Raw genomic sequence first — 14,055 nt, 5'->3', positions numbered from 1 at the left:
TTTCGGCCGTGGCATGCCGGCGCTATCCATAGTCATAAAGGATTTGGTCGGATTCGACGTTATTTCCCTGGCGTCATCTTCTGAAAGCCCGGATAGTCTCGACCGGTGCTTGCCTGTTCCCTGAGTGTTTCGGGAGGCACTCCCTTGCGAGCCCCTTCGCCGTTCGCTGGATCGGTCCGCCGCAGATAGGCGTCTCTCGAGGGTGGCTTGCTCTTTCGACAGGTGTTCCCGGTTTTTTCCAGTATGGAGCGATAGGCATTGAGGGTTCCAACCGAAGTTCCTGCGGGGAGCGGCGTGTTGTTGAGTACTGCTGCCCTTGCTCGCTGCCCACTCCTCATCCGCAATGGTGTAATCGCTATCGCGGTTGCCGGCGCTGTTTTCAAAACTCGCCCTTCTACTCGGAACGGGGGTATGGTCCTCGTCTCCTCCGCGCCTTGTGTTTCCCGTGTTATTGGCGACATAAACCCGATGGTGTGCCGTTCTTCGGGTGGTTCCCTGGATGGTGCTGTCGATACTGTCCTCTCCCGATGAATACTGGGCGTTGCAGATGAACGGCGTGTCGTTTGATCCCAGCCCATGCCTGGTGTCGCAGTTCAGGCAGTAGTACGAAGTTAGTTTCGAAGATGAGGAATCATCCGATCCTACCGACATGGAGGACACCGAGCGGGGAATCGAGGGCACGGGTGAGCGCGTCGATCCCGTCAGACCATCCGACAGATCGAGTGACGATGACACGTTTGAACCTGTCGATCCGGAAGTGGGGGATTCCAGCAATCGAAGGATTCCCTCTGCGTTGACGTTGTAGTGGACGCTGCCGAAGGTCATCTCCATGTTCCCTTGTAGATCTGAAAAGTTCGAGCGGGAGGAATCGCTGTGTGGAGTAAACTCATAGGAGCCGAATCGAATCGGGCTTCCCAGGATTGGCGACGATGGTGTCGACGAAGTTGCTGATGAAGTTGTCGGCGAAGCCGCCGATGTCATGATCGGATCTGCCGATGCCCTGCCTTGTGCCGACAGGGTTCCCACAGACGGCGCCAATTGTCGAGGGTGCTCCTCGGCAATGCCCTCCGATAGGGGCTTAGGGTTGATGGAATCCTGCAAGCTGACACGAGACATCGGTTCACAGACAAGCGGGGAGAGCGATTTACCCAGGTTCGGGGCCCTCGATGAGGTAAAACCCTTACGTCCCGCCTCGTCTGTTCTTGATTATGATGAAAACAGGTTACAATGGGGTGCCGAATAGTTCGGCTGAGATCTCGTCGAGATAGCTAATTGCTAGGGTAACCTAGTTCTAAGCTTCGTTGGCTAAGATTGCTAAGATTGATTGTGTCCCTCGATAGCCCCTCTCCCGGCCTTTATATAGGTGGCCAGGTCCCGAGAGGTCTATTCGAGTACGAGTAGGTTTACAGTAGATCTATCTCCAATCTTTCCTTGTCCGGCTTCTTCCATGTCTTGTACTCCAAGTAATCTTCCGCCGCACCATCCTAGTGGCCCATCTTGCCATCGGGTACCTTCATGGGCTTCTAGTTGGACCGTGTAGGGTAGAGCAACATTGGTTACCCGAAGGGTAATGCCCACGTCACCTTTACCTTCCGCTTTGCTAAAAACTGAAAAAGACATAAAAATTGTGTAGCGCCCATTCACCCTCCCCCTCTTGTTCGCTACGATCCATTCACCCGGGCTCGCAGCGGCGGCCATGGAGCCGGAGTTGATCATCTCGTGGATCACCTCGTCGTTCGGCGCCGCCATCGCACCGAACAGAAGTGGTCCTCGTCGTAGGGCCGGCGAGGTCCCCTCGTACTGGTTCTCGTTCAGGTTGCCGACGGCGAGCTCGGGCGGCGACGGCGTGAACCTGGACGTTTGGCCGTAGGTGGCCTCTTGGAACATGGCAGGCGAGGACGGCGAGAAGCTCGAAGGGAAGAAAGTCGACGGGGAACTGCTTGTACCTTGCATCGGCCATTGGCCGGGGAACATGGCGGCGCCGCCGCCGCCGCGAGCATGGCCCATGCTCATGGCCATGGAGATCTTCCTCGCTTGTTCGTCCTCGGCGAGCGCCGCCGCCCTCTTCGCGGAGAGTTTTTTCTCCCTCTCCGCCCTACCGCTTGTTTCGATCTGGCGCCGGAGCTCGTCCGCCGTGCGTTGGACACACCCGGCGGCCGCTCCTTCTTCGCCCGCGGCTTCCTCGGCTTCGGCGGTATGGTGGTGGACGAGAAGACGAGGAGGAGAATGGAGATGCCTATCCACAAATTCGGCGGGAGAGAACGGGGATATGCAAGCAAATTGGAGGGAAATCGATAGGATTTGGCTTTCCTGTCGCCAACTACGAGGGTCCACACGACGTTTCGCGCCAAATTCTTTCGTCCGGAGTCCCCGAGCGCGCCTCGGGGGACCGGGGATGGCGTGGGCTCGCCGGATGGATGAAGGGCCAAATCCGGATAAAAACGAGGAACCGGGATCGCGACTGGGCCGAATTTCGCCGTCCGGATGGGAAAAACGGCGCTCGGGGGCCTCGTTGGGGAGACGAGTGGAGATGCTCTAAAGACAGGAACTTAAATTCGAGAGGAAGTCAATGAGAAGCAATCAACCTTCCAGTTGAGAGGTTCCGGTTCCAAGTGGGCAACTGGAATGCATGATTTTTGCACACCAGCTTACATAAAATTCTGGTTAATACCGAATTGACATACTCATCAACTACGCCGAGGCATTCACCCCTCTTTCTCTTCGTTCTAGTGATGGACTACCTTTTTCGTCTTGCGGATCATGCAGTCGACACTTCCACTTCAGCAGCAATTTCTGCTACTCCGTTCACCATAAAATTCTGGTTAATAAATAGTATTATGGATCGGAGGGAGTAACATTCCATAATTTTGGAACAACCGATCACGAACATGACAGGTGTAGGAGCGATCATGTTCTTTACACCAAAACTGCAGAAAGGTTACATTTACGGCAGATTCTCCCTAGCCCTATCAACTTCTGCAACGTAACAATAGCACATGGTAATAAAAGAAGTAGAAGCATTCACTAAGGATTAGCACATAACGCATTTATGGAACATCCGCCAAAAGAGCAGGTTAGAGGGCTATGGTAGTTATATACAAAATCTACGAGCTAGAGTTAGAAATGACGGAGGCATAGCCGCATTAACAAAGGCTGATCAAGATGCAGATTCATCTGCCAGGGATATGGTGTCAGGCTTTAACTCAACTGAAATTTGGTGGAGGTTTCTATGTTTTCTTGACATAACGAGAGCAAGATTCAAATCCACCTTCTGCTGGCGACAAAGCTTCTGCGGATTCTTCAGCATCACTATTTTCGCTTTGTCTGAACCTGCCAAGAGGACATGCGCGATGCTGAAGGAGTCCCCTTTCTCCAGCGCGAATTGCCATTCCCTGGGTGTGAGGTAGAACCAGTCCTTGTTTGAAGTCACAGTCGCCTTCACCTCCACATACTCTGCAGAACCACCCTCGGGTGTGATGACAATATCATAGGGAAGCCCAGTCTCGCTCTCCTGATTCACCCACTTGACATTGCTTGATCCTAGCTGCCCAGCAAGGTATTGGTGCACTGCAGCTTCACCAAGCCTGCCAGTTCTTGACCGCTCATCTGGTTTGCGTACTGCAGCTTCACCAGGTGTGCCAACTCCTAACTCGCTTCCACATGGAGACCCTGTATCAGTGTTGTCCTTCTCTTCTGCAGCATCAGTTAGTTTATCATCGACGTAGGTTAGCTCGGTTTCATCAACCGGACTTGGTGAGATTGCTGCCTCCAAGTCCAAACAAGTAGGCTCATCACCAACCTCCATTGTACTTTCTTCGGCTAACAAATTATTTTCCCTTGTTAAATCCTCTTTCACAACATGATCACCTTCAAGCTTGACAGGAACTGAAGTATCTTCAGCGTGTCCATAGTCAACAGGCTTGCTGAGCTGTGGTGGAGATGTCATATCATTCACCTTTATCTCTTGCTGGCTTTTATTGGAGGTCGTAAGATCAGGGTCTGTTTTTTTACTGGGCGGCTGGCTTGAAATGATTTCTGGGCTCCTCTTACGCTTGAGGGTATGACTGGGTTCATACGGAGGTTGCAAGTGAACTGTTTGGGAAGTGAATATTTCCTTTTCCACAAACGAGGAAGAAAATGACCAAACAGATTCCTGCTCAGGCAACATAGGCACCATTTGATTATTGACAATAAAGAACTCAATTTGATCCATTGTGGAGCCTGATTCTGACATGGTTTTGACCATGTGAAGAAAATTTGCAAAGTGTAGATCACCAGACCCACCAAAGAAAAGTCTAGAAAGTTCGAAAAGAACTGAATGTGAATCAGCTTCTTGTGTAGCGTATAAAATATTTCCCTGGAAATGAGTAACAAACCAAATTAGTTCTAGAGCTGATAATGTTAGCTAGAAAAAATCTGAAAATTCCAACCTAGGTGTTAGCATGTGCTCAGATGACAAGAAAGTCAACAACTAATGTTACTACACAAACAAATTTTAATAGGTCCAAAGCAACCTACTACGAGTATAAATTAGTGATTGCTAATAATAAATGTAGTATACAATCATTGCAAGCTAAGTTATATCGCTATTTTTCATTTGTACACTACCCTAAGGGCACCTGGGAATGGACCATCTGATTTCTTCACATCTCCAGGATCCTTAGAAAGGTTCCCTACCGAAAATCCCAAAGATAGGACAACAAAACAGACTAACAGCTGCTGGTACTAACTATAACTGCAGAGATAAAGGCAGATGCTAACCTGGAGGAGACAATGGCACTCAAACCTTCTATTAGAAGAACTATCACCTCCTTTCAGCATATACTTGAAGAATAACTTCTGAACAACAATAACTTCAAGACTGCTAAGCTTCATGGCCTCTTTTTGCTGAAAGCTGTTGTAAGCATCTCTATGCATGTTGTAGATGTAACGTTGCATATACGGTAAAAGCCAACTAATAAAACTAGCTGTTTCCCTGTTGTTCCATGTGCCGTAGAATATTGCTTCCCGGTACACAACCTGTGTAGAGGCAGGACTAGTGGATTAGAATCATAAAACAAATGGTACATCTGAAAATAATACAACAAATCAATACTAGCAATATATTGACTTGAGTATATGTATAAGCATATGCTTCTGCTAGCTAAGCTCATCATATTAAATGATGAACAAGGCTGTCCAAATGTAATTCAGATAACTAGCGACAAGTGAGTAGGTTACAGCTTTTTGTCATAACAAGCTCATTGTGTTAGGTTGTTGGCCATTACTGCTGAATTGCTTGTAATTCTTGGAGTAGATATGGAGAATGAATTCGGTTCAACTTAAAGACAAGAAAAATTGTTTGATTTTTTTCTCTGATTTCTGAGTATTCTGAATTTAACATACATGAAAAAGGAAATAATACTAAATAGAACATGACCTTATTACCTTAGAAAGTGCCGGAATACCTAAGATGTCCATCAGTGCAGCAACTCTTACATGTAGCGTTTGTTTGTCATCAAGAGAAAGTTCACCAAACTGTATAAATTCGATCGCACTAGAGTTTGTAAATTGCTGCTTTAGCTGATCATCATCTGCCCAGCAAACAAGGCCAAAAGATGGATGGAGAGACACCCATTTATCGACCAGGGTTGGCAATATCGTTGTCTCCAACTTTTGAAGAGATTCTTTCAAGTACAAGATATCCTTCATCTTATCACTTCCAGAATGGAGGTCATTGGCCCATCTCACAAATACATGAAATACCTACATAAAGTGCGAAAATGAGATTTAATTACGTTAAGGAAATCATCCTCCTCGACACACAAAATGCCCTAGGCTACTGTAATTTACTATTTTTATCCAAGAGTGAGTAGAATCATATTTAGGTACAAACTGCCAAGTCTACGCCGTGCAGGTTAGGTATTTTGTGCCTGAAAAACTCACATAATTAGCTACTTGTGAAGGCAATGCAACACTTGATAACTGTAACAGTATCTCAAGGTAGTCAGATGTAGTTGGAATCTTTGGCACACCACATATCTCAGTAAAGAATTCGTGCAATCTTGGATAAGCCATGGATAACATTCTTCTTGGAAGCATAGTCCTCTTTGCTGAAACAAATGCATCCGTCATTTCAGAAGAGCCTGTTGGGTCATGCCAATATAAGTCTTTTGAAGACATAAATCTCCCAGTTACGAGATCAGTAGGTCGTGAACACTGTACTGGTGTAAATATAAAGCAGAGTGAAAGGAAATCCCGTTTAATCTTGATCTCTCCATTTGCCACGCCTTCCGACAAGAAGGTATAGAGTTTGCACATCTGGTCCATTCTGAAGGAAATGCAGGCAAGCAGGGTTATACAAAATAAATTACAGATTGCATAACCAGTATGTAATATGTAGTTCTGATGAATATCTGGAAATGTTTAAATTGTTCTAATTTTTAGTAATATTATAACCAGACCAGGGATCAATCAATTAACAAATAAATTAAATATAACCCTCCAAAATAAACCAAATCACTTCCTTGTTCACTCTACACCTCCCAGTGGAGATAAGTGGTTCAAGACAAGTTATAAATAGGTTGCTACATTTTTTAGCAACTACCATTTTCTGTAATTCATAAATAGATGGAGACACACCATACCTTGCCTTAAAAGGACCTTTTGATGATATCCAGTGATTCAGGATCAATAAAGCGTCACTATAGGATACCTTTGTCTTGAATCCAATATCCTTCCGAAGTGATTTACTTGATAGCTGTTCCACAAGAATGAGTTAAGGGATCTGAGATAATGCAATATAGTTTGATAAGGATAAACTACTGACCACTGGTTTAGCATATGGGGCAACACTGCCAAGAAGGGATCGCACATTTGCCAAATCACAGAATAGATCTCTTGCATAATGAAGGTCATCGTCCATACTTGATGCTATCCACTTGATGTTTTGCAGACACTTCATAAAGGAAGACTCAATTGTTACATTCTCACCAGAATGTGTTGCATTTCTGAGACTTCTGGATTTCGTGCTGTAATAATCGTCCCAGGTTTTGTCAAGAACCTTCAGAAGATATATAGAATTTTCTCGGTATTTTTTTGAAGAAAACATCGATAACAAATTAGCCAATTCTGGTGACTCCCAGTCATATACAATACAAGGTGTTCCAGATATGACATCTCGGGAAGGAGTAGAATCTAGAACATAATCAACCTCTGATATACTTTTCTCAACTTTCACTACCTGAACAAAATCAGTCACACCCAACTGCTCAAAAAATTGCCTCCAACTTTTCAATTTGAATTGCAATGAAGCAGAACTATGATGCCTCAAGTAACAAGTATCAAGTTCAATCCACGTAGTATCCACATTCTGAAGCAGCTTGCCTATGTCCACCGAATTTCCATAATGTTTGCTGAAGTGAATTGGTACATCAGCTGGGCACTTATACCCATTATTCGTAAGTAAAACAGGCCTCTTTCGTAGTTCTGACACAATCTCTTCTTTCCCAGAGTCACAGCTTGTACACGATGACTGAAGGTGCAGCATAATGAAACTCAAATATTCTGTCATTATTTTGTCTTCTGCATTAGCATCTGTAGCATTAGACAGTGACACGAGGATGTGATTTTTTATAATGTCATGTCCAGACAACTTCTGCACCCCAATTTTCAGTAAAATATCTATAAGGTCATCTGTTTTCATCTCTTCCTTAATGTAACTATTTTTGCAGGACATTGAGAGAATGTGAGGACTCACAATTCGAAGATTATTATATAGAACTGGGAAGCTCTGGATGCTAATTTTAGATTCAGATGTAGAGTCCAGAAGATCATAATTCAACCATATTGGGCCATCTGCTATAGAGCTAAACGAGCCATCTGAAAGTGGAATGCATTGCAGTTTCCTGAGTGAACATAAGACATCACTTTCAACACTTGTTGTTGAGGGAAGATTGCGAGAAGAATGAGACAGCAAGGCCAAATGAAGTGTGAAAAACCAAGCACATAGCCATTCCAGTCCCAGTGATTTGATACAACCATCAGTTCTGCAAATAGATGAGATAATATCAGCCAAAACCTTTGGTCCATACTCATGTATACCTAAGGCCCTTGACAAGGTATCAGATATAATGATATCCTTTGATAGATATCCAAGGTGAAGATGTTCATGAAGTAAGGCATCAGACATTAGCTTTCTAGCCTGTTCATCCCAACCCCTGAGTGTGTTGCATGGGTGGACCCACTGTAGACTGGAGCCCTCCAAAACCATGCAGCGGGTTAGGCGTAACTTGGAAAGAATCAAGTGTGGGAGCTGAGAAAAGAACCCATGAACTTCTCCGAGTAGAGGCACAAAACTCATCAAGGCTTTCACAGCTTTTCCAGGGGACTTCCGGAAGCAAGGTAAAGCACAAAGGGATTCTTGTGTGCTAACAAATAAAGAAGGAAATTCAGACAGTAACCATTGATTCCATGCACTATCTGCATCCACTTCCTCTCTGGATGAAGGTAAAACGAAATCTCCTTGAAGAATGAATTTAAGACCGTAGTGCCTTAGAGGAAGGAAAGCAAACACAGGCTGTTGCTTCAAATGAGGATCGTACTGTCCTTCCTCAGTCTCCTGCAAAGGAAATGCCATAGCTATCTCCGTACTGCATACATCATGACGCACAATTGAGCCGTGTAATTTCTTATTAACTACCAACCAACTCATTGCCTCATTTCCATGTGAGATCCTCACGATGCCATTGGCAAGAGACTTTCTTCTCATAACTAGAAAGTTTCCGCTGAGTACATTTTTGAATTTGATGCATTTTAGCCTCTGAAGGAACAGAAGCAAAGATGGGTCCAGATCTGAAAACATGGACACGACAGAGCACATACCAGTGCCCTTCCTGACACTTGACCTGAAAGGAAGCAAAATGCAAGTGTTCCAGAAGGAGCATGCATCAAAGCCATCTTCAGAAGATAGTAATCTACTTAAAGGATCGCTATCGAAGGGTGGAATTGCAGTTGGCAAGATAAAACCAATCTGGCCTTCTGTGATGTCGAATTTCACATGAAAACCATTTGAATGGATCTCTGGAGCATCGGTTACCTGAAAAAGAACACGTATTAATTCCACACAGAACTTAAAGTCTTACAAGATGAGAATGGGAAGGTACAAGTAAAGAACAAATTGACTGATGAAACAAGACATGCATGAAATTAAGATGTATTTATCATATTGGTTGATAAAAAAATATATCGGGTCTCCCTATGGTTTCCATGTAAGAAAAATTCCGTATGTGATGGCAAAAATACTTACATCATTAAGATGATAATTGAAAAAAATAACTACGTTTGCACCTACCCGGAATACAGACTTGAATCCAATTCCTTTATTTCCAATATACCCCATGTTTGATCCTTTCTTTGTTGAATTACCAATGTCACACAATGCTCTAATGTTATCAGCAGAAAAGCCCTTCTCGTTATTGAGAATAGCAATTCCATTCTCCTGAAGAACAAATGCTAATGTTGGTTCAACATCCTTGAGATAAGTATTGTCATCAGCATTCTGTATCTGAGATAGAATAGAAAACATCGGCAAATTAATATATGCAGACAAACCCACTCCCACACACACAAATGAAATAAAATAAATGCATAGGTTGGCATACTAGCTCAAGAATTATGTGAGAATCCTGGGAATATAATTCTTGTGAGAGACAATGAAGAGCTCTGCCAAGTCGAGCATGCTGCTTTTTCAACAAGCTGTCATCAGTATAACTTAGTGTCTGCTCCAAACCAAACTCTTCATGACGTATAGTCTCAATAATAAGAGCTGCTTCCTCAAGAGTTAATTCTTCAATCACAGCAGGCTTGTTAGTGGCTAGTAATTCTGCCATATCTGCCTCGGTTTCAATAGGATCAGACACATCCATATTTTCATTATTTGTAGCCTCCAAGCCATGGAATGATTTGCTTCGCTCCTTTATCGTGTCATCAGCTGCATCATTAAGCATACCAGTGTTTTCATGTGGATGTCCTCCAGGTACAGAAAATGAATTAATTTCTCCGTGTGCATGAATATCTTCAGTCAAACAGGTCGTGTCATGATCTTCAACCCATTCAGCAACTCCAAGTGACAACCCAATATTGTGAAGCATGCAAAGCTGCCAAGTTTCACTGCATGCATGCAAGATAGCTGAGTAGCAATTCTTAGTAACAGTCTGAAGTCCTGACAATAGTATATCTGCTGCCAGACTCCGGAATTCAGAAGGTAGATGGCCTAGACAGTCCACTATAAATTTTGCAATCAACTGAAGAGTGTGATCAATGTTTGATAAGCTTTTAGACATAAGCCTCCTTACACAAGGGATCTCAGAACTTCCTTGAATGCGGCCAATATAGTGAGAAGAGCGCGCACCCTGTTCAGCAATTTGTGTATGCAGTTCCTCGCCCACAAATATTTTTCCTTCGGAACTAGTACTGATTAAATCGTTGTTTGTATTCATTATAGCATCCACTGCTCTTTGTGCATAACACTTCAGTAACGAAATTGGAGCATTGCTAGAGCCATTGTAAATGTGTAGCAAGGAAAGCAGCTTCAGTGCCACTTGAAATGGTGACTGCTGAATGACGGCTTCTAAAAATTGGTCAACTGTGGCTGATGTATCTATTCTAACGAACCTGCCATCTGTGGTCACAATGCATGATAACTCCTGAATTGGGCCTATATTCAGCAACCAATGTGTGAAGGAACCCAATGAGGGAGCAAACAGCACGTCCCAATTTGACCAAAGAAGAAGATCAGATAACAATGGAGCCTTCAGTAAGCACTTTATTGCTTCTTGCGAGGAAACTGATCCAGGATAAGATTGTTGAGCAATATGATGATTCAACAACTCACCAAACCACCGTTTCTCCAATAGCGCGATGGAAAATTTTATGGTACTTGTCTGTATGATCTTTCCATGAACCTCAGTACTGCCAGTGAGGCCTCCTAATTTGTTTTGCATTACTTCAACATCGACTGTTGGAAATTGTCTTTTCAGAAGCATCCGGAAACTATCCACTGAAAATTCACCATTCTCCAGCCAGTTACTCTCAGCTTGACAGAGTAAAACTCCAATCTGTTGCTGCACTACAGAAACTTCCAGAGAGGAAGAACTAGGAAGTTCCCCTCTTAAGAAGCCACTCCAGTTAGGAGGGAAATGATGACCATGTCTTTCCAGAAACTCGAGGAAAGTTCCATGGCCAAGAGCACTAAATTGCTGGGCTGAAAATTGACTAGTCACCCATATTTCACATTCACGAAGTTTCTTCAGGGAGAATGAACTTTTCACTTGCAAAGATCCCAGGTCACTCACATTAATGTTGGATTCAAAATATTCAGTAGTTCTCTTGATAACATCCTCAATTGCAACACCTGCACAAACCAGTATCAAATGTGAAAAGGTCGTTTATATATATAGATACAATAGATTATAAGGGATTTTGTTGCCTTCGGTGCCCCCAAAAGGCAGCAATTCTACACACAAGAACAAAGAAAGCATGATACCAATTCACATCGTATATTTTGAACACCAGAGAGAGAGAGAGAGAGAGAGAGAGAGAACTGTCTGGAGGCTTATTGCTGCCCCCATTACTGCATCCAGGTTTAGCATCCATGCATACGGGAACCACAGGTTCTAATGACGGACATAAAGAAGGAGCTCCCATTATTCGAACCTGCATATACATGTAAAGGTGAATACATATACCGAAATGGCAACACTACATTACAAGTTTACAGGAAACCAAAAAGAGGAACCCATAGCTGAGAGAAATATAAGAATAAGCATTCGGTTACATTACATAGTTGAACACTTGAAACTGATATTGGATAGATGAGTGAATAATACAAGCTACGACGTAGTAAACCTTTGCGTTCAATACAGTACAACTTGAGTATACTAGCCAGAGAGCAAAATAAAATGAGAAAACAATACATGAAAGGAACGCCATATATACCATTCCAGATCTCTTCACGCCCAAAAGAGAGTATGTGTTCCTATGTTTTTAGGGCATCATATCTAAATCAGTGCAAACAACCATAACCAGGTGCAGCGGGGAATGTCAAGTAAATTTTCCAGATAACATAGTCCAAATTATCAAGAGAAATATGCAATTACATGATAGATCCTGTATCAAGTCAGCCAAACAATGATTTTAGTTGGGTGGATTTTACTCCACTGGGACACACAGACTCAGAGTTAAATTAAAATCAATAAAAGCGGTATCCTTGTATGTGCACAAAACAGGGAGAAAAAAGGAAACGTTGCAACTATATGGGAGTAGAATGATAGGCACATAAAACGTGTAGTAATGCATATAAATTAACAGGATAATCAACTTACAGCAAAATTGAGCAAGGCAATGGCAGGGTATTGTGTGAAGCAATGTTTCATTCTCTGCCTTTGTCTCGGACTTAGCGTGTGTGTATAGCTATTTAGCATGGATTCCAGGATCTGCATGATCATAGGTAAAAGAAGGTTGTTTCAGAAAAAAAAAAGTGGCTGGTGGAACAAAACATCCTCTGACCTTTGCTAAACAATCAATGCGGTTGTTTAAATACGTTGAAATACAAAGAAGGATTTATGAATTACTATAATCAAACAAGTAGCATCTATATCAGATATACTAATGCCTTATTATGATGCATAGGTGATGGTTCCTGATCAAGATCCCAGCTATAATTTCCAGAAAACAAAGATTCACCGTGATATAAAGCATACCAGGTCACTTTCATCTGGATGTCGAAGGCACGGCTGCCTCCAAGTTGATATAAACTCCATTAGCTTATCCGAGCTGAGGGCATGCTTAGGCGGTTCTTTATGTTTTTGCTTCTTCTTGGGCTGCTTCGACAAAGGGCGAGTGAGTTGGATCTGATTACGTTTTCTGTTGCAGCCAGGCCCTGGAGCCACGGCAGTGCCTCCCTCATCGTCGGAAACCCCATCATCTGAATCAACACGCATACGGAAGCCCGGTGACTTGTCCGTACCATTGGTGCCCTGTACGCTCAACGCGAGCTTCTTCGTCGGCGGTGGCGCCGAGTCCACTCTCTCTCGGGCCGGTGGCTTCTCGCTGCCCCACATTGCCGGCCTGGGTGCCGCCCTGGGCGCTCCTTCCAAGGCGGTGCGGTTGACCGGGCGCTGCTGGTGGGAAGTGAGCGGGGGTGGGTGTGGCGTCAGCGCCGCGTCTACTCTCTCGAGGGCCGATGGCTTCTGGTTGCTCGACATTGCCCGCGACGGTGCCACGGCTAGCACTCCTTCAAAGGCGGTGGGATTGGTCGGGCGCTCCCAAATGAGCGGGGGTGGGTGTGGGCAATGCTGCTGCGAGAAGACGCCACTTCCCCACGCGAGCTTCTTCCTCGGCGCCACCGTCGCGTCCACCCTCTCGAAGGCCGATGGCTTCTCGTTGCTCCACATTGCGTGCCACGGTGCCCCGGCGACCACTGCTCCGAAGACGGTGGGGTTGGACGGGGATGGGGATGGCCAGTGCTGCTGCAAGAAGGTGGCTGGCGCGGCGGAGACGGGGGCGCCGGGGTTTGCCGGCGCGGCGGAGACGGGGGCGTCGGAGTTTGCCGGCGCGGCGGAGTGGGAGGTCGATGCAGGGGTGGTTGGGTTGGAGACGGGGGCGTCGGAGTTTTCCACCGCCGCGGAGATGGTGGCGTCAGGGTTAGCCGCCGCCGCGGAGTGGGAGGTCGAGGCCGTGGTGGTAGGGTTGGAGACGGGGGAGTCGGGGTCTTCCGCCGCGGCGGAGATGGTGGCGTCGGGGTTTGCCGCCGCGGCGGAGTGGGAGGTGGAGGCGGCGGTGGTGGGATTGAAGACTGGGGCGTCGGGACCTTCCACGGCGGCGTCGGGATTTGCCGCCACGGCGGCGGTGGTGGGGTTGGAGACGCCGCTTACCCGAGCAGATTGGTCCCCATTGCCGCTCATCATGTTGTCGTCGGCGGAGTTTTGGGCGTGGTGAGGCGAGCCGTGGCGGTGGCGGCTATCGAAGTCGCTGATTGTGGACGGGCAGGGTTGCGGCGGCGGAGGGTCAGGGTCA

At 45.4% G+C, this 14,055-nt stretch overlaps 1 protein-coding gene across 1 annotated transcript; it reads right to left on the bottom strand.

The window, feature by feature from the left end:
- Positions 1-3,005: 3,005 nt before the first annotated feature.
- Positions 3,006-13,465, bottom strand: LOC124652636 (protein NO VEIN-like). The gene is made up of 11 exons (XM_047191681.1): positions 12,741-13,465; positions 12,363-12,473; positions 11,583-11,694; positions 9,642-11,392; positions 9,332-9,544; positions 6,809-9,076; positions 6,627-6,739; positions 5,926-6,310; positions 5,428-5,745; positions 4,762-5,019; positions 3,006-4,357 (listed from the first exon to the last, which is right to left on the bottom strand). The coding sequence occupies exons 1-11, from the start codon at positions 13,431-13,433 to the stop codon at positions 3,158-3,160; spliced, it is 7,422 nt and encodes a 2,473-aa protein (XP_047047637.1). The 5' UTR covers positions 13,434-13,465; the 3' UTR covers positions 3,006-3,157.
- Between the last annotated feature and the right edge of the window lie 590 nt (positions 13,466-14,055).

The sequence above is a fragment of the Lolium rigidum genome, chromosome 5 (assembly GCF_022539505.1).
Source record: "Lolium rigidum isolate FL_2022 chromosome 5, APGP_CSIRO_Lrig_0.1, whole genome shotgun sequence".
NCBI lineage: Eukaryota > Viridiplantae > Streptophyta > Magnoliopsida > Poales > Poaceae > Lolium > Lolium rigidum.
Note: the sequence above shows the minus strand (reverse complement) of the source record. Positions and strands in the feature narration are given on the sequence as shown.

Bases quoted from the DNA above. Each gene is read 5' to 3' on its own strand.
- LOC124652636 (XM_047191681.1), bottom strand. From the start codon at position 13,433: ATGTGGAGCAACGAGAAGCCATCGGCCTTCGAGAGGGTGGACGCGACG. The intron at 6,740-6,808 runs GTCAGTAGTTTA...CTTGTGGAACAG, and splicing joins CCCCATATGCTAAACCAGTG to CTATCAAGTAAATCACTTCG. The intron at 5,020-5,427 runs GTAATAAGGTCA...GCCTCTACACAG, and splicing joins GTATTCCGGCACTTTCTAAG to GTTGTGTACCGGGAAGCAAT.